The sequence below is a fragment of the Lotus japonicus genome, chromosome 6, assembly GCF_012489685.1.
Source record: "Lotus japonicus ecotype B-129 chromosome 6, LjGifu_v1.2".
NCBI lineage: Eukaryota > Viridiplantae > Streptophyta > Magnoliopsida > Fabales > Fabaceae > Lotus > Lotus japonicus.
In genome coordinates, this window is record NC_080046.1 from 12769876 (window position 1) to 12796362 (window position 26487).

General features: G+C 37.2%; 2 protein-coding genes across 3 annotated transcripts; one reads left to right on the forward strand and one right to left on the reverse strand.

Moving 5' to 3' along the window:
- Positions 1 to 2685: 2685 nt before the first annotated feature.
- Positions 2686 to 11624, forward strand: LOC130723342 (methionine aminopeptidase 2B-like). 2 transcript variants are annotated; one of them, XM_057574346.1, is made up of 12 exons: positions 2686 to 2840; positions 2981 to 3123; positions 4665 to 4701; positions 4783 to 4890; positions 5694 to 5793; positions 6226 to 6371; positions 6873 to 6964; positions 7080 to 7174; positions 7831 to 7927; positions 8335 to 8478; positions 8563 to 8780; positions 11235 to 11624. In XM_057574346.1, exons 2-12 carry the CDS (start codon positions 2991 to 2993, stop codon positions 11343 to 11345), a joined length of 1281 nt encoding a protein of 426 aa, XP_057430329.1. In that variant the 5' UTR covers positions 2686 to 2840; positions 2981 to 2990; the 3' UTR covers positions 11346 to 11624. The 2 variants fall into 2 exon arrangements, with proteins under 2 accessions (XP_057430329.1, XP_057430328.1); XM_057574345.1 differs by having other exon boundaries at positions 2740 to 2858.
- A 2976-nt stretch (positions 11625 to 14600) lies between these two features.
- On the reverse strand, positions 14601 to 24357 carry LOC130723904 (BTB/POZ and MATH domain-containing protein 3). The gene is made up of 4 exons (XM_057575046.1): positions 23735 to 24357; positions 23273 to 23618; positions 22423 to 22699; positions 14601 to 15172 (listed from the first exon to the last, which is right to left on the reverse strand). Exons 1-4 carry the CDS (start codon positions 24124 to 24126, stop codon positions 14958 to 14960), a joined length of 1230 nt encoding a protein of 409 aa, XP_057431029.1. The 5' UTR covers positions 24127 to 24357; the 3' UTR covers positions 14601 to 14957.
- Positions 24358 to 26487: the final 2130 nt, after the last annotated feature.

The window sequence follows — 26487 nt, forward strand, 5'->3', positions numbered from 1 at the left end:
ATAGACTCCATAACCTTCTAATTCATTTCATTCTGAATTAAACATGTTAATTAAGCACCCTTATGTCTATAAACGATTAAGACATAAGCATGTATTCATGACCTGTTTTGAGAAGTTAATTGAACTAACTTTAAAATAACGTATCATCATGTATTAGCTAATATGAATAACTTATAAAAACAAGCTCAGAACTTCCATTCCCTTATTTTCCCTCCAAATTGAGTGTAAAACATTTGATGATCAGTGATGGAATAGACTTTATCACCTTCTATTATATTTTGTCTCCGAGGGTTAGCTCAAGTGCTAAGAGCTAGATGATATAAGAGTAAAGAGTTGGTGGGATGAAAGGTAAAAAGTTCAGGGTTCGAACCCTGAGGAATGACTAATTTACTAACATTACTAACAACTAATATTTGTCTAAAAAAAATTCATCTATTCTATTTCATTCTTATTTAATAATAACAAACAATAGAATATAGGGGAAATTGCACCACCTCCCATGAGATTTAACATTATTGCACTACTCTCTCCTTTAGTTTGCAAAATACATTGACCTCCCCTCCTTCACATATCAATTTGAATTATAGAAGAATGCTAAGTGTTATAATCATAAATCTTAAGGCCAGTTTGTAAGTTGTGTAGTATTAGGTCTGATATGATAAAATCTGATAAAATTTTAATACTATACAACGTTTGGTCATACATTGTATAAATTAGTGGCGACAGTAGTGGTGGTGAGAGTGGTGGTATTGGAGGGTGATGATGGTGACGGTGGTGGCGGCGACAGTGGTGGTAGTAGTGGCGGTAGCGACGATAGTGGCAATGGTGGAGAGTGGTGGCGGCGTCGGTGGTGGAGAGTGGTGGCGGCGACAGTGGTGGTGGTGGAGCGACAATGGTGGAGGGTGGTGGTAGTGGTGGTAGTAGTGGTGATAACAATGACGATAAAAACGATGGTGGTAGTGGTGGTGATGGCAGTGACGGTGGTGATGGAGGCGGTGGTGGTGGAGGGTGGTGATGGCGGCAGCGGCGCTGGTAGTAGTGATGATAACAATGATGGTATCAACGATGGTGGTAGTGGTGGAGCGTGGTGGTGGTGGCGGTGACGGTGTTGGTGGTGGCGGCGGCGGTGGCGGTGGAAGGTGGTTGGAGGTGTCGGTGACAGTGGTGGTTAAGGGTGGCGGCGGCGACAGTGGTGGTGGCGGTGGTGGTGATAGTAGTGGTGATAACAATGACGGTATCAACGATAGTAGTAGTGGTGGTGGTGGCGGTTAATTAAATATATTCAAATAGTTTATACATCACACTTTTATCATGCCTTATCCATCTTCAATAGAGTGGATAAAATAATCATCATTTTGATGTATAAGAGATGATTGATGTATAAGCTTATACGATACAATGTGAACACCAAACAATGAATAAGTCCATAATGTATTGTATAAGCTTATATTATCATGTCTAATATGACGTACCAAACGTACCCTTAGGGGAGGTCAGTGCAATACAATAAATTTCAATGAAGGTTAGTGCAATGTTCTCAGTAAAATAAGAAATGTTCATGTTTAATTAAATAATAAATGGAAGATCAATGCAACAATACTAAACCTCAGAGTTCATTGCAATTTGCTTAAAACATAATATCATTCACTCCCATTTTAACCTTTTCCACTTTCTCTCATCAGCCCAAAAGATAGCCTAAGATCAAAATTCAAAAAGTGTCCACTATGGACTTCCAAAGTCTACAGCACAAGAAAATAAGAGAGCAATGAAGCGTAAAAGCAAATCCCCCAGAACCCTCATAGCCACCAAATTTTGAGATTATGAAAGCACCTCCGATGAGGCCACTAAATGGAACCCTTTAGGCCCAACCCAATCAAAACACAACCAGACACGTTCTACCTAAACAAGACACACAACTCATAACCACAAAATTTTAGTCGTACAATCATTAAACCACGCGTGACCCAAAAAACAATTTACAAATTAGGCCTACTTTTGAGATCCATCATCGGATTTAAATGTTACACCCTGAAGTGGTTGATAATGGCTGAGTAATAATTGGTGTGGTTGGGCCCAGGATAAGATGAATGATAAGTGAATCGTTATCGTCAATTATATGTACACTTTTGTCTACGGTAGAACAAGAAAAATAATGCAACATTTTCTCAAAAAGTAATCAAGTAATGCAAACTCAGAAGTGGCTAGAACCGTTGGATGTTTGTCTTCACAATCATGTGAAGAAGTGGTATGTGTCTTACAGGTATGGTGACTTAACACCATATGATGTTTGATGTTAGTGTCTTTTTGTGAGTCGTATCATTTGATTGGGAAAGACTTCGTTTCATTTATAACATAGTAATTATTGTTAGGAAAATTATTTATTCACACTGTATAGACTATAATCACACCCTATAGAGATATGATAATTGATATGATTAAAGAAGATGAGAGAAATGTGATGAGAAAATAATAGATATATAAAAAATTAGTGAAATAGCTTCTCCCTTTGTAGTGTTTATTATAGATATAATTTTGGTTAGGATTTTTTTTTAGTGTATATTAACGTGAATATACAGAATATCATATTTTAAGTATACTCAAATTCATTTAAAAAAAAAGTATACTCAAATTTGTGAATAATATATTTTTATTTCAATATGACATTTTAAAATAAATATTCAAAAAATGTGTGCAAAATAATATTGACAATATTTTTATTTGAAATGAAAGAGAGGATCCAAATACCCTAATTTCCTACATTCTTCATCTCTACGAGCCAGTTTTCCCCAAATCCCTCGCCGCCGCTCCGTCAGAAGATTTCATCACCGCACTTCATTCAGGCATGTTCTTTGAATTATGTGGGTTTATACTTGTTTGTTATTCATTTTCTACTGGTTCTACAAGACTTGTCAGTTGCGTCGTGTAGTGAAAATGCTTTATTATATAGACCACAGTGTAATTTGATCAAGCATGCATGCAGGTGTTCATTCATGGCGGAGGAAAAATCTCATTCAGAGAATTTACTAGAAGAAAATGGAACTTCAGAGGATCCAACTCATGTAGAACTAGAAGGGGCTGGTGATCTTTCTCTGCCTTCACAAAAAGAGGAAGATGATGGTAAAGGTAATACTACTTTTGTTGTGCATGTTTTATAGCTCAATGAGAATACATTATTATTATTGTTTTTATTATTATTATTATTATTTGGATCTGTTAGATTGTTAGAGCTAAAGCGCTAACTATATCTTTGTGTTGGCAAATTCAAAGTGATTGATTCAACAGAATTTTGACTCTGTTCCGATTACTGAGCTTCTAACTCCTCTCTCTTTTCTCTCCTATAATTTTCTTTCTGGTCTTGCATGCACTAAATTCTTTACAATCCATATGGTTCAACATGTAAACTTATATTTGCTCTGAATTACTAGTGAGTAGTGACATATTTTTGTATATTCTAAAGGAAAGGGACGTGATTATTTTGCCCAATTATTTGAAAAACAATTGCTTTGTTCATGCGCACCTCACAGTTAAAAAAGATGGTTGTTCCACACTAGACTAAAAGAATTTCCTCATGGGCCACCCTAACTGGGATGCTGTCATCATTGAAAAGTAATTCCTTCTTGCTAAGCCTATTATGAAATCTGCACTTTACAAGGTCAACACGATTGCATTACTTAATACGATAATTCGAATTGCATATTGCCTAAATACGTTCATAGCTATTCTCCTCTCATGTATGGTATATCATATATGTAATTGTTGAAACAGGTCCCTGTTTATGTGGGCCTTGTTAGGTCACTATATTATCATCATATCATGGAATAAGTTCTTTTTAAGTTCTTCCAAATTACTGGGTGTAGCATTTGGGTGAATCCTTTTATCAAGGAAAATGAGGTTTAATTCTCATCACAATTTTATCATCGAATAAGTTCTTTTAAGTCATTGCATATTACGGGGTCTGTATCCTTATGCCTTGGAGGCTGGAGCAGTTTCTCATCACACAATCTAGAGGTTTAATTTCATCAAGAAGTAGGTGGCTAGAGTAGCATTTGGTAGACAGGTTAAAGTCTGACAACACTTTTTTTGTGGCATCGTGTTCTTTTTGCTGTTCTTTTGTCTATTGCTTGAAGTTGAATTGCTCGCATCTTTTGTATCTTCTTGCTTCTTAAACTTGTTACGGGCTAGGATTATGTTTCTGGCCTCTCTTTTTTGTTCTGTTGTGGCCTTGTTGAGGATAGTAGCTATATCTTATGTGTAGAGACCAAAGAGATTGAGCATCCTTGCTGCATTCTTAAGTTTTTTCAATGTTCTATGATATTCCTTTAGATAGCAGTGTATGTTGGAGCCTCATATAAAGATCAACAATGTATAAAGATGTGAACATAAGGGTTTTATCAGTTTTAATACCTGGTATGCTTATTTCTAAAAAGAACTTGGTCAGAACATGAAAACACGGATCCCTAGTAATTAACCATATAATCCTGTGTGAGCATTTCTCTACTCTGGTAAGGAACATAAATCTACTTATTAGTGATGCGATTATGAACTTACGATCATAGTCTGTGAATTTGTGATGTTATTTTGGTGAACTATTTATTCTGGGCATGTAATATTGTGCACTTATTACATTATTAATGTTAAATTTAAATGCATTTTTCTTTCAACAGAAGTTACAAAGAAGAAAAAAAAGAAGGCTAAAAACAAGTGAGGACTTCTTTTGGCCCTGATGATTATTTTTCCAATTGTGATTTTTTTATAAAGTTCTGATTTTATCTTTGTGGGCAGGAAAAAGAAAGAACTCCTTCAGCAGACTGATCCACCAACAATTCCTGTTATTGATCTTTTCCCATCTGGAGATTTTCCTGAAGGTGAAATTCAGCAGTACAAAGATGAGTAAGTTGATGATGAATAAATTTTAGCAATATCTGACATTTTCCTTCCATATTTGAATTGAATTTGAGTAAGTGAATTATGTCCCCCTGTTTTTCCCTTTTATTTGATTTTTTAAATAGTCAAGGGAAAAATAAAGATATATCATAACAGAGGAAGCAGTTTGACCAACCAAAGCTTTTAGTGAAATAAATCTCTCTGAACGGCAATTAGATTAGCTTTACTCACCAAGAGTTTATGTTATGGTTCCAAAGCTTTTGTGTCAATAGGATTTTGAAAAGAACAATGCAAATTTCTTATAGTGTTAGAATCTTGGGAGCGAATAGAAACTAACACAAAAGATTATCTTCATTTTGTTCACCCATAAATCCTCTTAAAATCTATTGAGACAGATCAAATCTGAATAAAACCAAATGAAGAAAAGAAGCATACAATGCTAAGATTAGTTTTCATGGTCAACTTCATAAGGTAGATGTGAGTGGAATTACTTATCAAACAAATGTGAGTGGAATTACTTATCAAACAAAGTTGTGCACAGATTAAACACATGCTGTGGTGAACAACACTATCAACTATTTGGATCTTATGTTCCCACTTAAGTATATAGATGTGAGTGGAATTACTTACCAAACAAATTTTGTGCACAGATTAAACACATGCTGTGGTGAACAACACTATCAACTATTTGGATCTCATGTTCCCACTATAGTATATATTTGTTTTTTTTATGCATATCTCATTTTGTTTCGCATATTCTGTGTGAGCTTTCAAATTTCTGCGTATTCATGTTGGAATCTCTGTATTAGTAACCTATGGAGAACTACGTCAGAGGAAAAGAGAGAGCTGGAGCGCCTTCAGAAACCACTATATAATTCGGTTCGTCGAGCAGCAGAAGTTCATCGTCAGGTTAAAATTTGTGCATTAAATTATCTTTGTTTGGATAGTTAGTAGGAAACAAACCATGAAGACTGGATGAAAAATTAATATGGGTCAGACCCCCAACTTTTCATTCTTCTAGAATTTAGGGATAACAAAGTATTTTAAAAAATATGGCAAGAATTTATCGTTAACATTGTTTCAATGTTAAATTTGCTTTCCTTGTAGAATTTTCTCTCTCTCTCTCTCTCTCTGCATTATCATTCCTCATACTTCCTTAAATTTCAACACGTGGAAAGACTTTCTTATTTTCTCGATTTCTTCATGTCGAATTCTCCTTTTGTCTGACCTCAATTTATTTTAATTCTAATGAAGAGTTATTATAAAATGCACGTGTACTTCGATAAAACTTGGTGTTTTAGCAGGAACTCAACAAATATTTGTTTCTCTATGTCTGAGCAGGTCCGCAAATATATAAAGGGCATTTTAAAGCCTGGAATGCTGATGACTGACTTGTGTGAAACATTGGAGAATACTGTTCGTAAGCTAATATCAGAGGACGGTCTGCAAGCAGGCATTGCATTCCCCACAGGATGCTCCTTAAATTGGTAGCCTTTTATCCATCAGTTATCAATTTTTCTATTATGTTTTGTGGGTTTCTTGTTTTATGCTATTGAATGTTGCAAATAAAGGATCAACAAGAGCATAAGATTAGTGGTGCAAAAATGAGAATGTTGGTTGGGCAAACGGTATCTCTCTCAATATAAGATCAGAAATGAATATATTATAGAGAAAGTATGAGTGATACCTATTGAAGAAAAGATGGTAGAATTGAGCCTCAAGTGGTTTGGACATGTGAGAAGAAGACCAAAAGATGCACAATTAGAAGAGTTCATCAAATGAAGAATAGGTCGAATAATTAGAGGACTAGGAGACAATTAATTAAAAAGGTTTTAGATTTAAATGGCCTCTAGTTAGTATTGGTTCTTGCCATAACACAGTGATGACATTTGATCAATGTACCTGGTCTTGCCTGGTAGAAAAACTCCTTTGGTGTTGTGGATTTGTGGTTTCTTTCTAGATTTTTTGTGATGAAACTACTTCTCCAGGGTTGCTGCTCATTGGACCCCAAATTCGGGAGATAAAACTGTACTTCAGTATGATGATGTGATGAAGTTAGATTTTGGCACCCATGTGGATGGTAGTGTGCATGAATAACTTTTTTATCTATTTTGTATTTTTGGGATAATTCTAGTTATTGGTGCGCAATTTCAATCTAATTTCATTCAATGTTTTGTTTTTACTTCTATTTGTAGGATATATTGTGGACTGTGCTTTTACCGTGGCATTCAACCCAATGTTTGATCCACTGCTTGAAGCCTCTCGTGAAGCCACCAATACAGGAATTAAGGTACTTCCTAGAAAAATGCTTGACGTTATTGCATTGTAGGTTGATCTTCATTCATATCTTGTTATTCAATTATTATTGTCCACTTTCTCAACCTAGAGAGTATTGATGCGATTGTGTTGTTGACTACCAAATATTCAGAAACTTAGATTATCTAAACGTAATCTTATCCTCAATTTTGAGATATAATAATGGCAAAAGAAAATTCAAATGCAATAAAGTGGTTAGATGTAAAGATTCATAAATGTAGAGAAGAACAACTATTGTCCCTTGTCCTTGTGACCTCTCTTCCACGAGTGTCTTATTTTAGCTTCTATACTTGGCTATCCTCTTCAGGCCTAGGCTCGTAAAATTAAATAAAGATCCAAATCCACCACCTACACTATATAAATAACAAAAGCAATATCGAAAACTGAAATAATAAAAATGCTTGTTAATATATAATCGAAAGCAATATCGCTAACATCTGTATCTATATTTTCTATCATATTCTTACCTGATTATTTTTGTATGTGTTTGCTTTGAAGTTTATTGATGTAAAAATAATGAACAAATACCTTTTTGTTTGATATGTGTGATGTGATGTGTTGGGTATGCATCAATTAGATCATTTTGTATTTTGCTTCTTCCTCCAATATGATGTGGCTTAAAATCTATAGGAAGCTGGAATTGATGTGCGCCTTTGTGACGTTGGTGCCGCAATACAAGAGGTCATGGAATCTTACGAGGTTGAGATTAATGGGAAGGTGTATCAAGGTATGCTATTTATAAGGATGTTTGTGGTAATTTTTTGGGTTTTTCATGTATTTCTTCACTTATATTCCATAGAGTAAATGTAAATTTACATATTGTTATCATCACATGAAATGTAAACTTGTCAGTTTCTTCTTTGCTATTTATTCTTGGATTTTATACATATTATAAAGTTACCTGTCTAACAAATCACGTGTTTTGTACATTTGATGTTGAGTTCACTTTTTTTCATAACTATATGCCTCAATTTTGTCAATATTTAGGTTTAAAGAAATGATAACGGCTAAATTATTATTTTCCCCATTAACATATAACTTATGATATTTATCTGCATATCCCAGTGTAACATCTACAAGTATTTTAATAACATTTTGGGTGTGATATATATTGTAATGGGACTGTCATCGCAGTTAAGAGTATACGGAACTTGAATGGCCATAGCATAGGCCGCTACCAAATCCATGCTGGAAAATCTGTTCCTATTGTGAAAGGAGGAGAGCAAACAAAGATGGAAGAAGGTGAATTCTTTGCTATTGAGACCTTTGCGTCAACAGGTAATTGGAGTATCTTCTGTTGGAGATTGTAATATTGTCTTTTAAATATGCATGAAGAGATTGATCATGAAATGTTATTTTCAGGGAAAGGATACGTACGAGAAGACTTGGAATGTAGCCACTACATGAAAAACTTTGACGTTGGTCATATCCCGCTTAGATTGCCTAGAGCTAAGCAACTGCTAGCGACTATTAATAAGAACTTCTCTACTTTGGCCTTTTGTAGACGGTATTTAGATCGCCTTGGAGAAACCAAATACTTGATGGCATTGAAGAACTTGTGTGACGCGGGCATTGTTCAGGTATGTTTTAGGTTTACAAACATCAAGAAATTTGGTGGAAATTAAAAAGTTGAATGCATCTTGTAATGATTGCTAGGAGAAGATGTTAGAATATAATATAAAACCATTCATGTGACCCTTACCTAACAACTTAAGCTTTTGAGATAATATGTTGTTTGACATGGGATCAGAGCCTTTATGACCAAGTGGTCTAGAGTTCGACCCCTAATGCCCTTAATTCTTCTAATAAAAGAAGTTGAATCTAAGCACATGGTACGTGAGACTAGGCATTATCCACGCTTCAAGCCTAAGTGACTCTTGCGGCCGTGTTAGATATAATATAAAACCATTCATGTGACCCTTACCTAACAACTTAAGCTTTTGGGATTATTAGTTGTTTGACAATGTTAGATATCTTGTTAATAAGTAGGATATCTTATATTAATCGTAAATAGGTAGCGTAATCATTGTAAATGGGGCAGCAAAGGTATTGTACATTTATTGCACCTATTATATTTAATAGACTCCTTTGTGTAGTTGAGACACACGAATTCAACCAATGCTTATTGTATTCTTCTCATTTAACATGGTATCAAGAGCCTAACAAGAGGCAACCCTAATCCTAATCCTAATTCGTGCATTCTCGGTAGACCCACTGTTTATCGGTGCAATTTTTTTTCCGAAAACCGTGTTTCATCTCCGGTTTCCGGCTCCTACCTTTGTCGTGCGACAACCTTTTCCGGCCAATACCACCGCTGCCCAACTACCGCCGCAGCCACCCCCCGAGAATTGACTCCAACCACCCTCAAAAGGATTGTCCGGCAAAGGTCGGTCCCTCCCCGATGATTTCATCCTGATTGGCTTCCATACGCGTCCTGACGTGCCTCCTCCTCCTCCTCTGCGCGTGACTTTACGCGCCACTCCTTTCACCTGCGTGTGGCAGCGCGTCCTGACTTCGTTCAGGCCGCTGCTTGGTTTGCCGGACACGCCTTTCTCTTCCTGTTCCAGATCTTGTGTTACTTCTTCGGTTTTGGCTATGGTGTGTAGATCTGACGTTTTTGTCTCAATTTTTTTGGTGTTTGTTGCTCCTCTTTGCGAGCCATGGCTTATGGACTCTCCCACATCTCACCTAACGGTGTTGGTGCTCTGCTAATGTCCCATGCTGATTTTTCGATGTGGTTTACAGAGCATTGACCGTCACACTCTCTTAAACCACTTGATGCATATGCTGATTTCTTAAAATGGTTTGAGCCACGCCATTTTTGTGGTTCTACCCCTTCTGTTGTGCACACTGGTATTTCTGTTGCTTGTCTCTATGGGTCTCCTTATGATCCTTGGATTCTGGACTCTGGTGCCTCTGACCACATCTTTGGTAATAAATCTTTATTTTCTCACATTTGTACCTTTGGTTATCTACCTTCCGTTACCTTAGCAAATGTGCGCAAGCACAATCCGAGAGATGTGGTACTAGTACTACTCATCCTTTTCCTTCTCTTTTTGTTAACTCGGTTGTATACGTTCTAGGTACCCCATTTAATTTTCTTTCTATTAGCTGTTAGACTTGCACCCTTGATTGTGTCATTTCTTTTATTGAAGATTCAGTTTTTCTACAGGACTGGAGTTTAGGACGGATAATTGGCAAAGAATATGAGTCAAACGGTCTCTATCAACTCTTGCTAGACCCGCATTTGCATTGCTACAAATTCTCTCTTAATACTTTCCAGTTGGGACATCCTAGACTTACCAAGTTACAAAAATTGGTATCCACTTTGTCCAAGTTATCCACACTATCTTGTGAGTCTTGTCATCTAGGTAAACATACACGTCCTTTCCCAAATAGAGTTGATGGTCGAGCCAAATCTCCATTTGCTTTAATTTATTCTTACGTTTGAGGTCCTAGTTGTACCGAATCTACCCTGGGTTTAGATACTTTGTCACCTTCATTGATGATTAATGGCCAACATCTAAGACAAATGGGAAGAGATAAATCAACATAGGGAGCCTCTCCAACCTCGATATGCCTCCGAGGTGTTTCTTCTTCTTCCTCTCTCCTCCGCCCTCAAAAGTGTCAAAACCAAGATAAATGACGTAGGACATGTCTCTATGTTCATAATAGATAGAATTCACATTTTTTACCTGCGCATAGTAAGCAGCACGACCATGCTCAATTACACAACCATTGCCCTGCTAACCGTCAGCACGACCCTGATCCAACAGTTCAGAATGAAATTCTAAATTGCTATCTCCAACTATGTCAGAGTCTGACAAAACTTATGAATTTTTGAGGTGGTCACATCCAAATACATGACGCAGCACCAAAATGGTGTTCGCTTTTTGAAGGTTTTCTTTTTGGCCGTGTTTGTTTGAAAGTTTATGTTAGCTATCTTTAATTTAACACATTGCTTTCATGATTTAATTTCACTGTTTATAATGATGATTGTGAGGCTGAAGACTCATTTTTCCTCCTTCACGCAGCCTTACCCTCCTCTGTGTGACGTGAAAGGAAGCTATGTATCACAGTTTGAGCATACAATTCTACTCCGACCAACATGCAAAGAAGTTATATCAAAGGGTGATGATTACTAACGCAAATTCGATGTGGTTTATTGTTGATGGATGCATATTGTACCTTCTATATGAATTGTTCTCAGTATACCATCAACACGTCGGTCATATGACTAAAGGTGTGCCTGCAGATTGTTTTTACTCATTTGATAATTAGCATATGTTGTCAATCTGATAGTATCATAGAAATGTTCCTCCCTATTAAGCTGATTTACTTAATTTACAAAACATGGTATTGAAACCAAACTTAATCGGCTGGTCGATTCAGAAACCAGCCAAGTATTGGTCCATTTCTCGAAACTGGCTGATTTTAGAGTTAATAATTTGAACAAACCCGTTTGATGGGAAAAAAAAACTAGCAGCAAAAATCAGTTTAAACCGGTTAAATTTTTTCTCTTATCCAAATAATGTTATGGTTTTTTTATTGTGTAAAATTATATAGCACGATTCTTATTTTAATTTAGTATTTGTTCGTAGTTTCCTTATATTACTTAATTTAATTTTATATTTAGTAATAATTTTAAAATCTGTATTATCTTATGATTTTATCATGGTTGAAATTATGTATAAGTAATTTTATCTGTTTATTGAACAGTTTAACTTTTAAAACATTGTAAGACATTCATTTAATCTAGTAATGTCTTTGTGCAAGCAATTTAGGGATGGTAAATTATTTAGTTATTATTTTTCGAAGAGGAAGAGGTAGTGACATTCGTTAAAGATAAATAAAAAATCAATAAACATTGATTTAAACATCTGATGTGATTAGTAGGTCATTTATTAAATCAATTTCTTTTAAAAATCACTTTGTTACATAATCAATATAAAATTGGATTGAGAAATCAATTGTGGAACTTATCAATATAAAGTGTATTGATTGTCACGAAGTGAGATATGATTGATTATCCTCTCCAAATAATAAATTTGAAACTAAGGCGAGCATATCTAGTCAATAATGCACATAGCCTTGGCAGTTAGAAGAATTCGCCTCAGACATCCCAATCAAGGGAATCCTATCATGACTTTCTCTGATACGGACTACCATGAAGACGAGCTTGAGCATGATGAACCCATTGTTGTTGAAGCAACCACTGTTTGCGACAATGTGAAAAGAGTATTTATGGATTAAGGCAGCTTGATCGAAATTTTGTTCTTTGAAGTTTGAAAGGCCCTCAACTCAGAAAAATGATCTCATCCCATATAGTAACAATTCAACCATCTTTTCAGGTGATCGTGTTCCACTATTGAGATATATTAATAGATGCGGGAACTTGGAAACAAAGATTGAGGAAAGTTTGTGTTTGCAAGTTTCTCGGAGTAGATTGACCGACAACCTGCAATGTCATTCTTGGCTAACTCTCATTAAACGATTTTCGTGCAATTATCTCAACTTGCCACTTACTGATGAAGCTTCTAACCAGAATCAAATTCGTCTCAATTAGGGAAATCAACATGTGGTCAGGAGTTACCACACACGAGTTTGCGACTTTGTCGGGAAAAAAAAAGCAATGAGGAAAAGAAGAGTCAGAAGTGCAAAAAGTTTTCCTTGCCCAGATAAATCCTCGTGATGACCGAGCAAGGGATGAGTTACAATCAAGCCATGAGGGTGAGTCACGACTTATATAGCTCGTGGACTGAATACTTGCTCGTATGTACTGTTGCGAACATGCCAAGAACTGATCCCCGAGGGTGAGTCACGACCAAAGCCCCGAATATGAGTCACGACCCATATAGTTCACAGACTCCATGAAGCAACAACTATTTTTTCTAAAGCATGATACACATATAAGAGCATACAAATCAGTGCGTGTTGGACCATTCAAAAGCATGATACACATATATTATCTATGACTATGATACCTGCAGAAATAGAGATCAGTGTATATAAACCGAACGTCTAGAAAAGGGATAAGTGATAACTATTTCCATATCACAGCAGAAATAGAAGAGGAAATGCAGTTCAAACCCAAATGGTTGGTTACAAATGACCTCAAAATAAAGGAGGGAAAAAATAGATTCAATAAGTGTGAACCCAATCAGTTAAGAAACCAATAAATTCAAGGTTCTTCACATTGATTCCTCGTCACAGCTAAGACAGTAAATTTAAAAAATATCATTTTGAATACCAAATATAAATTAAAATCATACAAGACCAGACATTGTGAATCCATGTACCTCCAGAGAGAAAAAAGAATAGCCACAATCAGTAATAGTCATTCATTTTTAACCTAAAAGTTGACAAATTAAAGGTAAGAGCAAAGGAGGCAAAAATGGGTGGCAATTTGGATGATACAAATTTCGCGAGAGGAGGAAGTTGGGTTGGCAATCGGATCTTTGGCTGGAAAAAACCTTGAATCGAGCAATGGTGACCACTCATCGTCCCAATTAGCCACTTCCTTTGCTATGAAAATCCTTCACACTCACACTCACAAATAAGTTGGAAACACAATTGCACCATTGTCATGATCTTCCCAATTGGAGTAAACTAAATATAGGGGAAATTCATGTAAAGTGTAGGGGAAATTCATGTAAAGTAAACTCCTAATTTGATTTGGTGCAGAAAAGTGAAATCAAATTTAACATATTTGTAGAAAAAAAGGGCAAAAAAAAAATCTGATAAAGCAACAAATAGAAAATCACACGTTGCCTTATAGTGGACCAACACACATGTTATAACACTCTTTTACTGAACAGTTGCAAATAGCTTCTCTTGTTTATAGATATAATTTTGGTTAGCATCTTTTCCCTTTTCTGTTTTTTTTTTTTTTCGCGCTCTTTTTCTTTACCTTTTTTTCATCTTTACATCTCATTATCTTTACCTTTTTTTTCATCTTTACATCTCATTATCACCAATATGTGACCACCACCCACCTCCTCTCCTCTCTTTTTTTCACTCATGTCGCCACCACTCACGGTTGGATTATGTCCAGTAATTCACCGTCTAGTTCAGAGCATAGTGACAAGTTCAAGGGCTAGCATCCATGAATTGTGTTGGTGAAACTAATCGAGAAGAGTTAGCAACGCTCTATAGAACACACACTCATATGATTGGTGGTGACAAAATAGTCAACACATTTCCCTCACATGTTAAAATTAAAGCATAGCCAAGACATACGCAACCCAGTGGTTTAAGTTCATCTTTAACACTGGCACCTTCCCTCTAAATCCTGGTATTCCCGGAGAAGTGAAATGGGGAAGTACTACCATTAATCTTATATACTTTCCAAAAAAAACCATTAAGCTACATAGCTTAAAAACGAAAATTACAAGAGATGGTTGAAAACAAATATATCTGCTATTTACTTTTTATTAAAGTCATCAAACAAGATACACCCTACATTAGACGTGTTCTAATGTCAATCTACCATTGAAAATGCTGTCCAAAGTGGCCCTTCTAGACAAGCTGGGAAGCCCAGAAACTACACATATAAATGCTCTTGGATCAGGTGAAACAAAAATGGTGAATCACATATTGACAGGCAGTTCCACAACTAGGGGGCTATCCATACCTCAACTTCAGAGTTGCAAATCAGATTTTAAACTACTCTCTTGTGTTTGACAGGCAGTTCCACAACTAGGGGGCTATCCATACCACAACTTCAGAGTTGCAGATCTAGATTTTAAACTACTCTCTTACGTCCGTCTCCTGACCCGCCTGCCATTTGGATGAGCTGATTCAGCGGCAAACGCATCAGCTAAATCTTGCCCGTAAATGCTGCTGCTACTTCTCTTCCTGCTCAGGTTCTGGCTTGGGTTGTCATCCGCTGATGCAAATGTCTCCAACAATTCTAGCAACATTGAGGGGCAGCTCTCTTTCAAATCTAGAAAAGCTTTGGACTGCATAACAGCTGCAGGATGCACAATAATCATCACTGAATCTTCAAAAGCTCATATTTTAATTATTCCTAAAAGGCACTAGCAATAAAATATTAAGTTTCTAAAGAACAAGAAGAAAACATTGTTCCTAAGATTACAAGTTGAAAATGTTAAATTACAAGATGCAAAACCTGAAAAACTTTGAGTTCCTGAAGAACAACATGATAGGAATTAGGCCTCCTAAGGGGAGGTTGTTATTGTAACTAACAAACTAATAGTTGTTATGGTTTAGTTACAGGAAGTGAGTTAGCTAGCATCAGTTAACTGTTAGCGTAACAGTTAGCTAGTTGATGAATTAGCTAGAGAGAGTGAGAAGAGATTATAAATAAAGAGGGAGAGAGAGAAATAGGAGGGTATCTAGACTGTCTCAGGGAATTTTAGGAGAATACTGGTGCACTCAAATTACCAGTAACTGTAGTTCATTACTATTCTTGAACAATAATAATTTTCTTCTCATTCACACCTCTTACCTGTCACAACATGACAATATTTATTCTAAGAATAAACCTACGAATATCAAAGCAATGACTCACTGTTGACAATTTAGCCAGTTCTGTAAGGAGAAGCAAGCAGAGAATGGAAGAAACCTCATTACCCCCATCTAGCAATAATTTCAAGTAATGGAAATTCAACTTTGCATAAGAACTTAGCATTACACACATAAGAATTTTAGAATTATCTTTTGAAACTGCTCCATCTGGATATATGGTGAGATATGAAGAAAAGAACAAATGAAAAATGAAAAGCTTAGGGGAAGTGGAGAATTTTCATATGTACAACAAATTGATTGACCATGGCTATTGCATGATAAATTCACTTTACAGGTTAACTACTCTACTAAACCAATCAATACACAACATTATAATATCTGTAGTTGCACACACACGAATACTATTTCCTTTTATTTTATGATATCAATTCTTTGTTATAAATTTATTAATGGATAATGAAGAAGAAAAATGTAACGACATGAGTTTAGTCATAGGATGTGGAAAACAAAAATTATCATGATATTAACGAAGTCAAGTGAACTTAAATAGAAAAAAAAACTAATATTAATAGAATATGCGAGTAGGTGAACAAATAAAATTATGAGTTTGTGTGTGATAGAGAGAGAGAGAGAGAGAGAGAGAGAGAGAGAGAGAATGCGAGTAAAGAGTGAAAGGGGGGAGAGACCAAGTTTAAATGAAGTGTAAATTGACATAACTGCAAAAATAATAGGGTAAAACCAAATGAACAAAATTACATTTCAAAAGTACTTCAGAGAACATGGGAACCCAAAAAAGGTTAAAAGAATGGCTCTTAATGAACTTCAAATTTTGAAGCTTTGTACACCCTTCTCACTGAATAAACAACAAAGCAATTATGTAAATTGAATAAGTTTTTTTTTTTGATAGGCAAATGTTAGTAAATTAATCCCTCCTCCGGGTTCGAACCCGGGACCCTTCACCCTTCATCCCACCCAACCCTTATGTCCCTAGCCCTTATGTAAATTGAATAAGTAATGTAGTGATCTCATTATGAGAAATGATATCCTTAAATAATATAATTGTAACTATCACAGCATAGAACATGGCTCCATGTCATAAACACAGGTACATATCTCTCCCGATTATTATTATTTTAATTGATGAGTTATGGTGCAGAGAGAGAGAGAGAGTGCGAGGAAAGAGTGAAAGGGGGGAGAGACCAAATCTAAATGAAGTGTAAATTGACATAACTGAAAAAAAATAGGGTAAAACCAAATGAACAAAATTACTTTTCAAAAGTACTTCAGAGAACATGGGAACCCAAAAAAGGTTAAGAAAATGGCTCTTGATGAACTTCAAATTTTGAATCTTTGTACACCCTTCTTACTGAATAAGTAACAAAGCAATTATGTAAATTGAATAAGTAATGTAGTGATCTCGTTAACATCTGTGCTGTAAAGAGAAAAGACTAAGAGAGAGAGAAAGAGATATTGTAATGGGATACACTGCAAGGTGCAGCCTCCCTCATATATATAATACTAGGTTAAGAGTAGTACAACATGTAGTACAAAGTACATATGGGCCTGTCCCATAGACTCTACATCTAACCCTAACTCTTAACATAATCCTTAATGCTAACACTCCCCCTCAAGCTGGAGCATAGATATTAATCATGCCCAGCTTGTTACAAATAAAATCATTACGCACCCCATTCAAAGCCTTTGTAAACACATCTGCAAGTTGATCGCCTGTTCTAACATAAGAAGTAGATATAAGGTTCTGTTGAAGTTTCTCACGAATAAAATGGCAATCCACCTCAATATGTTTAGTTCTTTCATGAAAAACTGGATTTGATGAGATATGTAGGGCAGCCTGATTATCACACCATAGTTTCATTGGAGATATCCTCTCAATTCCCATCTCACTCAAGATTTGTCCTACCCACATAAGTTCACAAGTAGTTTGAGCCATAGCACGATATTCAGCTTCTGCACTAGATCGTGCCACCACATTTTGCTTCTTGCTTTTCCAAGAAATTAAATTACCTCCCAAAAATACACAATAGCCAGTGGTGGATTTTCTATCCATAGGAGATCCTGCCCAGTCAGCATCTGAAAATGCCTCCACTCGCATATGTCCATGATCCCTGTACACGATACCTCTTCCTGGAGCTTTCTTCAGATAGCTGACAATGCGAATCAATGCTTCCCAATGTGCGTCTGTCGGGGAGGACATAAACTGACTTACAACGCTCACTGGGAAGGCAATATCTGGTCTGGTAACTGTCAAGTAATTCAACTTACCCACCAATCTTCTATATTGCTGTGGGTCAGAGAAAGGAACTCCTTCTGCTGTAAGTTTCATTCCTGGTTCCATAGGGGTCTCACATGGTTTAGATCCCATAAGACCAGTCTCAGCTAGCAAATCCAAAACATACTTCCTCTGAGATATCATAATCCCATTCTTCGAGTACATAACTTCAATGCCCAAAAAGTATTTCAGAATTCCAAGATCTTTGGTGAAGGAAAGTCTTCAAGTTGCCAATTCCTTCACTATCACTACCTGTAATCACAATATCATCAACATAAACAACCAATAAAATGCAGCCTTTATTAGTTTGCTTGAAAAACACAGTGTGGTCACTCTCGCTTCTTCGTAAACCAAACTCCATAACAACATCACTGAATCATCCAAACCAGGACCTAGGTGATTGTTTTAGGCCATACAATGATTTCTTGAGTCGACACACTTTCCCACACTCCCCCTGAGCAACAAACCCGGGTGGTTGCTCCATGTATACCTCATCCTGTAAATCACCATGTAAAAATGCATTCTTCACATCTAACTGGAACAAAGGCCAATGATTAGTAGCAGCAAGAGAGATGAGAATGCGAACAGAGGACAATTTAGCAACAGGGGAAAAAGTATCAGTGTAGTCGACCCCATATGTTTGAGCATATCCCTTAGCAACCAACCGAGCTTTCAGGCGAGCCAGAGAACCATCAGGGTTTACTTTAGTAGTGTAAACCCACTTACACCCAACAGCTTGTTTCCCTGCGGGTAAAGGGACCAAATCCCAAGTCGCATTATGCTCAAGGGCCAGCATTTCCTCCTCCATAGCCTGCCTCCAACCAGCATGTGATAAGGCATCTGAAAGAGACTTAGGCACAGACACAGAATCTAAGGCAGCAACAAAAGACTTAGAGGCAGGTGACAATTTATTGGAAGTGACATAAGAAGAGATGGGGTAAGAGCAAGTGCGTTTACCTTTACGTAAAGCTATAGGGAGGTCCAAATTATCATGAGGGTCTGAAGACACCAGAGGAATTGAAGGTAGAGATTGAGTATCCGGTGGAGGAGCACTACTCTTCGGCCTGCGACTATATGTCTTCTCATAAAATTGGAAACCTGTACCAGTAGTAGTCTGTGGAGCAGGGGAAGTAGTGATATAAGTTAAGAAGGTGTCTTCTGACTCACATACCGGGAAAGAGGAGGGCAACCACCCCGAGAAGGAGCAGTCCTCAAAGAATGTAACATCAGCAGAGACAAGGTAGCGACCAAGAGCTGGAGAGAAACACCGGTACCCTTTCTGGGTACGAGAGTAACCCAGGAACACACACTTCTTCGGATCCAACTTAGTCACTTGAGGCCTGACATCAAGAACAAAACAGGTGCAACCAAATACTTTTGGAGGCAAAGGAAACAAAGAACATGACGGAAACAAGACAGAATAAGGAATAACACCATTTAACACAGTGGATGGCATGCGATTAATTAAATATGCAGCAGTAAGAACTGCATCAGCCCAAAAACATTTCGGAACTTTCATCTGAAACATCAAAGCCCGAGCAACTTCCATAAGATGCCGGTTTTTACGCTCAGCCACCCCATTTTGTTGTGGTGTAACAATGCAAGAAGACTGATGAATCATGCCATGTTTATCCATAAAAGTACGGAATGGTGCAGAGAAGTACTCTTTGGCATTATCACTACGAAGGATACGTATTGGACAGTTAAATTGAGTACGAATTTCAGCACAAAAGTTGCAAAATATAGTGAATAACTCAGATCTGGATTTCATTAAATATAACCATGTTGCACGAGAATAATCATCCACAAATGTGACAAAATACTTGTAACCTAATTTAGAAGTTACAGGGCATGGCCCCCATACATCAGAGTGGACAATATGAAATAAAGACATAGCTCTTTTATTCAAACGAGGTAAATAAACACTACGATGATGTTTAGCAAACTGACAAGACTCACAAGAAAAATTTGATAAGGACTCCAATTGAGGACACAACTTCCTAAGAACTCCTAGAGATGGATGACCGAGACGACAATGAAGCTGAAAAGGAGACACGCTACTGGTACGATAAGCTGTGGATGCCTTCGAGACTCCTTCGTCTAGTAGATACAGTCCATCAGATTCTCTTCCTCTACCAATAATCCTCTGTGTCGACAGATCCTGAAACACACAAGAATCCGGAAAGAAGGTTACTGAACACTTTAATGAACGGGTTATTTTGCTAATGGAGAGAAGATTACAAGGAAACTGAGGTAAATATAGCACAGAGGACATAGGTAAGGTAGAAACTGGGGTGGTACACCCACTCCCCTTAACACGAACAATGGACCCATCAGCAAGGGTTACAGACGAATGAATACTAGAGGAACTAAATGACGAAAAAATACCTGAATCCCCTGTCATATGATCAGTAGCGCCGGAATCAATGATCCAACGCCGTGAGGTAGAGGATAGACACACAGTAGGATTACCTGTTTGGACAAAGGTAGCTGTGGAGGAGGAAGGTGAGGCTGACTGCTGTGAGATCTGAAACTGTGTATATCTGGCAAACTCATCATCACTCATAACCACTGTACGCTTTTCTGGTTGTGTTTGGATAACATCTGACTGGGAAACGTTGTTGGCAAAGCGATTAGGAGCTGACTGTTGAAAATGTTGTTGGTGCTGTTGAGAATTGGGACATTGATTCTTGTAATGACCCAGTTCTCCACAACTATAACATTGGATCTGTCCGGAACGTCCACCACGACCTCTAGCACCACCACGACCTCCTCGGCCACCACCACGTCCGCCACGAAAGCCTGAATGGGCCGCTAAAGCAGAGCGATCTGAAGTATCAACATCTGGAGCAGGTTTGGGCTTCTCAAAAGAGGACTGCATGACTCGAGAGAAGACATCAGTGAGAGTATCCACCTGCTTGCTCGACAAAATCTGAGACCGGACCACCTCAAACTCCTGATCAAGGCTAGATAACCAACTCAATGCTATCAATTTCTTCTGTTGGGCTAGCATATCCTCTTTTGTCTTGCAAGATAGGAGAGAAGTCAGTTCCTCAGCATATTTCTTGAATTCCAGAAAATAATCCATCAACTTACGCTTGTCCTGTTTCGGACGAAATATCTGCTGCAACAGAGCATAGATGCGATTCAAATTATCAGCTTTCCCAAAAATAAATTGGAGAAACTCCCATAACTCCTTCACTGTTTGACAATGAGAAATCACAGATTGTGTCCGCTTATCAACAGAATTCACCAATAACGCCAGAATGCGTTTATCATCCATCTTCCATTTCGCCGCTGCCGTTGCGTTTGTAGGACAAGACCCCGTCAAATGCTCATCCTTTCCCATTCCTCCAAGGCTGACCTCCACCAAATACTTCCACTCCACATAGTTCTCACCATCCCCATCAAGCTTGATGTCGGTGAGTTTGGACGAAGTAGTCATGAACTCGGTGACTGGGGTCTTCCCTTCACCATTTGTCTTAAAGTTGTCTTCAGCCATATCTCAGAGAGGAATCACTAAAGAAATAAAAGAAACTCAATACTCAGCGAACAATATGAACGCTGGTTACTAACAGAAAACGCACGTTTCCACCTGTAGAGCACACCGAAACACACCGTCGCACGTTGAAACGTCACCAAATCACCACCGACGGCTGTGAAAATCATTGGGCGTTCCTCAGAGAGCAAAGACGCCCTGCTCTGTACCTGAAACGTACGCTATCTGGCTCCGAAACAGCACCTTCGCGATTACTCACATAAACCGCGATTTCGGCATTCTGCCGATTTCTTCAAGATCCGGCCGCCAAAAAATTTTTCCTACCCCCAGCAACCTTGGTCGGCCCTTTCTGAAGTGGCTGGAAGGGGGGGAATTTTTTTTTTTTTTTTTTTCGGATTTTTTTTCAGGTTGACGGCTGTGACGGCTGACCTAGGAAGGTTGAGAACCTAGGCTCTTGATACCATGTAAAGAGAAAAGACTAAGAGAGAGAGAAAGAGATATTGTAATGGGATACACTGCAAGGTGCAGCCTCCCTCATATATATAATACTAGGTTAAGAGTAGTACAACATGTAGTACAAAGTACATATGGGCCTGGCCCATAGACTCTACATCTAACCCTAACTCTTAACATAATCCTTAATGCTAACATGTGCTAACAGCTTAGGGTCTGTTTGTGTTGGGGTCACAACATTCGTTTGATCAAAGGAGGAATTTTTTCATTTCATCAAAATTGTCTCAGGATGGAGATTTTCAGTTTGCACTCTTTTGAACATTAAACAAACATACTCTTAAGTCTTAACAAAACTAAGAAACATGAAAATATAATTTATTTAGAGCGTAAGGAAACTTTAAGAGTACAAGCAATATTCCATTAAGAGAATCTAAATCTTAAGCTTCAACACCCAAGAAAATTTACATTCATATTCTAAAACAATACGCACCTCCCAAGTTTGATGGATTTGCAATAAATTTCAAACAGATTGCCTTAAGCTGCGGACAGTGGTGTTGCTCGGCCAAGGCAAGTGATGTGGCCACATTGTCAATAGTAATCTCGTCACACAGTTTCGATTCACATAACAGCTTTAGTCTATCAATATTATAGAGATCAGCAGCAGCCACGAGATGCTGCATCATAACAGCATATGAACACATGGGTACTGAGCCCATAACCTCATAGATGTCAGGAAGTTTGTCCGAGTAAATGAAGAGAAGCATTGCCTGGATAAAACAAATAAAAAAATTTCCACTCATTCCATCAATTGCTAAACAAGAAAGTATGAAAGAACAAAAACTTCAAAAACTACCCACAGTAGAATTGAATAAGAATATGAAATCATAATTGACATAAAGACCTCTCAGTATTCAACAAAAGACTCAAGCGAACTTCTCCGTTTTTTGAACATACAACATTCTACACCATGTATTAGAATAGAATGAGAGTATGAGATCATTATTGACATAAAGAGCTCTAATAATTCAACAAAAGACTCAAGCGAACTTTTCATTTTCTTAACATACAACATTCTCCACTGAAAGGCTGGAACTTAGAATCTTTTTTTTTCTGTTTATTTTGATGGAAATAACTTAAACGGTTTTATTCCACTCCAAACAACTTCTGTGGTAAGATACAACTGACCACTTCAAAAACAAAAGCATATAGACCCAGAGATAACTAATAAACATTCTAATTGAAGTTTCAGTGTACATACATCACAAATGCGAGTAAGAATGCTATTCCTTATGCTGTAAGAAAGTGCTGAATTATTTCACAATTCAAATATCACTAACTACCTTGAAGATAAAGGGCTCTATATCCTCCACCACAGCTTCCTCTTGCTTAGGATCCCCAACGGGTCCAAAAAACTGCGCCCTAAACACAGGCGACCGGGCAGCGAGAACAACCTTATGAGCCTTGAAGCTTTCACTCTTAACCTTGAAAACTATGTCACAGCCCACCTCAGACTCGAACAATTCCTTAAAATCCAAACCCATGGCCGACGTAGGCACTACAACACCAGGTCTAGATCCCTCGAAACGAGTCTTCACCACACCAACAGTGCAGTGCATCACAAGGCAATCATTCTTCAAATACTCAGAACTTTCCAACAGCGACCTCCGAAAAAACCGCTTGTAACCCCTAAAACACAAATACCAAACAGTCAATCCAATCCAATTGCATTAGAATAAAATTGAAAACCCTAAACCCCAAATCCCCAAACCCCCAAACCCCACCCCAGAGCAATTCATCATTACCACATGCTACCTCTGTACTTCAAACTATAAGGGCCACTCTCCAAGGGTCGATCGAAGTGGCTATGAACCTTATGGTTACCCTTGTTGGTTTGATCCATCAATGTCAATTTGAACAGAGCCCTAACATCAACACCATCGCTAGCCAGTGCTATGAAAACTGAGACATACACAGAATTGTCTTCAGGATTCTTCCCATCAGGGTAGAAGTAGATAGCCCAATCGTAGCCACCAACGCTGAACGTGTCACTGGTGATGTACCTGCCAGGACCCATTCCTTTGGCCAAAGAATAGCCCTTTATCGTCAATTCGTGAGACCCATTCACCGTTTCGCTGATCCAACGCGACGACGATGACGATGACACTTCCCATGGTTTCACCTTCAATTCTCCCATTTTTGCAATGAAAAAAACCCTAAATCGTGCATCGACCAAACCCTAATTCCCAAAAACGACGCCGGATTTGGAAATTAAGGTGGGTGAAGAGGGTGATCTTGCGTTCTTGACAGAGCAGAGAATTGAAATTGAGAAATTGAAGTAATTGAATTGAAGAATCAGAAAGAGACGTGAGTGACGATTGAGATGAGAGAGAGAGAATGGGAGAGAAGCAACAACTCTGTTTCCATGTGATTGTTGTTGTTCTATTTATAGGATTCTACTGCCAATGGTATCACACTCCATTCTTGCTTCTTTTTCACTTTCTATTATTTCTGATATTTTTAAGTAATTTAAATTGATATTTTCTATAAAATACATTACTCTATAATTACTTAAATTTATGGAAGTTAATGTAAAGAAATATTGTGTCATAAATAGGAATTTAATGATCGATTAGAATCATCATAGTTATAATAACCAGAATCTAAGAAATTTAATATGGTAATCAATAATTATAATACTCCTCTATGTTCCTAATTATAAGACTTAGTTTTAGATTTTTCATGTTCCTAAATATAAGACTACAATAATCTAGCAAAAAATATTCTACTCTTCCATATATACCTCTTACATTAATTGTGTGTTTTCAATTCCAAAGTTTTAATTACCACCTACCACTAATTAGTGAGAGAAAATGACAAATGGTAAATATGGAAGAATGTATGCATTTTTAAAAAACCAATACACTAATTAAACATATTTAATGTTTTCTTAATAAGCGCAATTTTTTGTATTAAATCTTATAATTAGGAACAGAGCGAGAGCGAGTAGTATGTAGTAACAAAAATTTATGAAATTTAATTCAAGTGTTAGTACTGAAGAAGTTCAATAGAGCGAGTAGTATGTAGTAACAAAAATTTATGAAATTTAATTCAAGTGTTAGTACTGAAGAAGTTCACAAGGGATTGAAGAATTCAAGTCAAAAAGTAGACATAAATGTGGCAAGTTGAAGATAGTTCTGTTTATCTTTTTTTTTTTTTATACATCGGAAAGATAAATTGCACCCGTCAGGGATCGATCCCTGGACCTCCCCGTACCCAACTCATATGTCCCTCAATTCCTACCACTTGAGCTATCTTACGGGGACTAGTCTGTTTATACGGAAAAGTCTATTTTGAGCACTTGAGATAGGAATTAGAGAATTGTTAAGTGTTAGCGCCATTATGACTAAAAAATCATTATACTTTAATGTAAATGAATTATTTTCAAAAATATGAAATTATTTAATATTTTAAATTATTAAAAAATTAAAAATATAAATATGACATCATCGACTACTAATTATAGTATAAAAGGGAAAGTTGAACTTTTTTTTAGATAAGCCAAATTTGCATTGATCAAGAAGTACAGGGGTCAAGAAGTACAGGGGTACTTCAACCCAATGCATGAGAAAAAAGTAAAATAACAAAACAAATACAGAGGAAAACTAAAAACAATAAAAGCATAAGTGCTGCAAAAATGTTAGCAGCAATTCTAAGTCCACCCTCCTTGCAATTCCAACAAAACACACATCATGGCCCAGCGCACAAACCAGCAACAATACCCAACATCAAAAACAAGTTGCAGCACCCAATAAAAGAAAATACAGCACCAACTTTTATTGCAGCAACTAAGAGAAAGTTGAACGTAACATGCAAAGCTTGTGGATTGTGTTGTGGTTTTTTTATTGTTTTAATTCTCTACCATCAGTTTAGGGGAATTATACATCTGAGGCAGAAGTTGTTGATGCACTTTAGAGAAGAGAATTTGCTATGCTTAAATACTCTAAAGGTCCCTCAAATTGTATGACATATAAAAATAAGTCCCTAAAAAATGTTTTTCCGATTCGGGATGCTTGAAAAAAAAATTAATCTAAATAAGTCTCTACCCGTGTTATGTGCTTATGTGGCTCTTATTTTGCACAATCATCATTTCCACGTGAATTTCTTTTTTATTTTTAATGCTTAGGTGTCTCTTTCTTATTCAAATTAATCTAACTTAACACTAACCTAACCAACATTGATTTTCAATCCCTCATCTTCTTCATTCATCATCTTCTTCCAGGAAAAAACAATTAAATTTTTTTGGAATCTAAACCCTCAAGCCACCACCACCACCCTGAAGCCAAAACCCACAACCACCATCCTCAGCACCAACACCAGCCATGGCCAAGCCGTGCTCCACCATTCCCTCCATGAAAACCACCTCCAACTCCTCTCTTTTCTCTTCCAAAACCCAGCCACAACCAAAACTCATATCAGAAAACAACAAACCGAAACCCAAACTTTTCAAAACTCAGGTCTACAAACGAAAATAGAACATGGAAATTCAGGAAATGTA

Coding starts and splice junctions, on each gene's coding strand:
- LOC130723342 (XM_057574345.1), top strand. Junction 3,124..4,664: donor AGAGGAAGATGATGGTAAAG/GTAATACTACTT, acceptor TTCTTTCAACAG/AAGTTACAAAGAAGAAAAAA. Junction 5,794..6,225: donor CAGCAGAAGTTCATCGTCAG/GTTAAAATTTGT, acceptor ATGTCTGAGCAG/GTCCGCAAATATATAAAGGG.
- LOC130723904 (XM_057575046.1), bottom strand. CDS start 24,126: ATGGGAGAATTGAAGGTGAAACCATGGGAAGTGTCATCGTCATCGTCG. Junction 23,619..23,734: donor AAGTACAGAGGTAGCATGTG/GTAATGATGAAT, acceptor TTTGTGTTTTAG/GGGTTACAAGCGGTTTTTTC. Junction 22,700..23,272: donor TAGAGCCCTTTATCTTCAAG/GTAGTTAGTGAT, acceptor TGTTTTATCCAG/GCAATGCTTCTCTTCATTTA.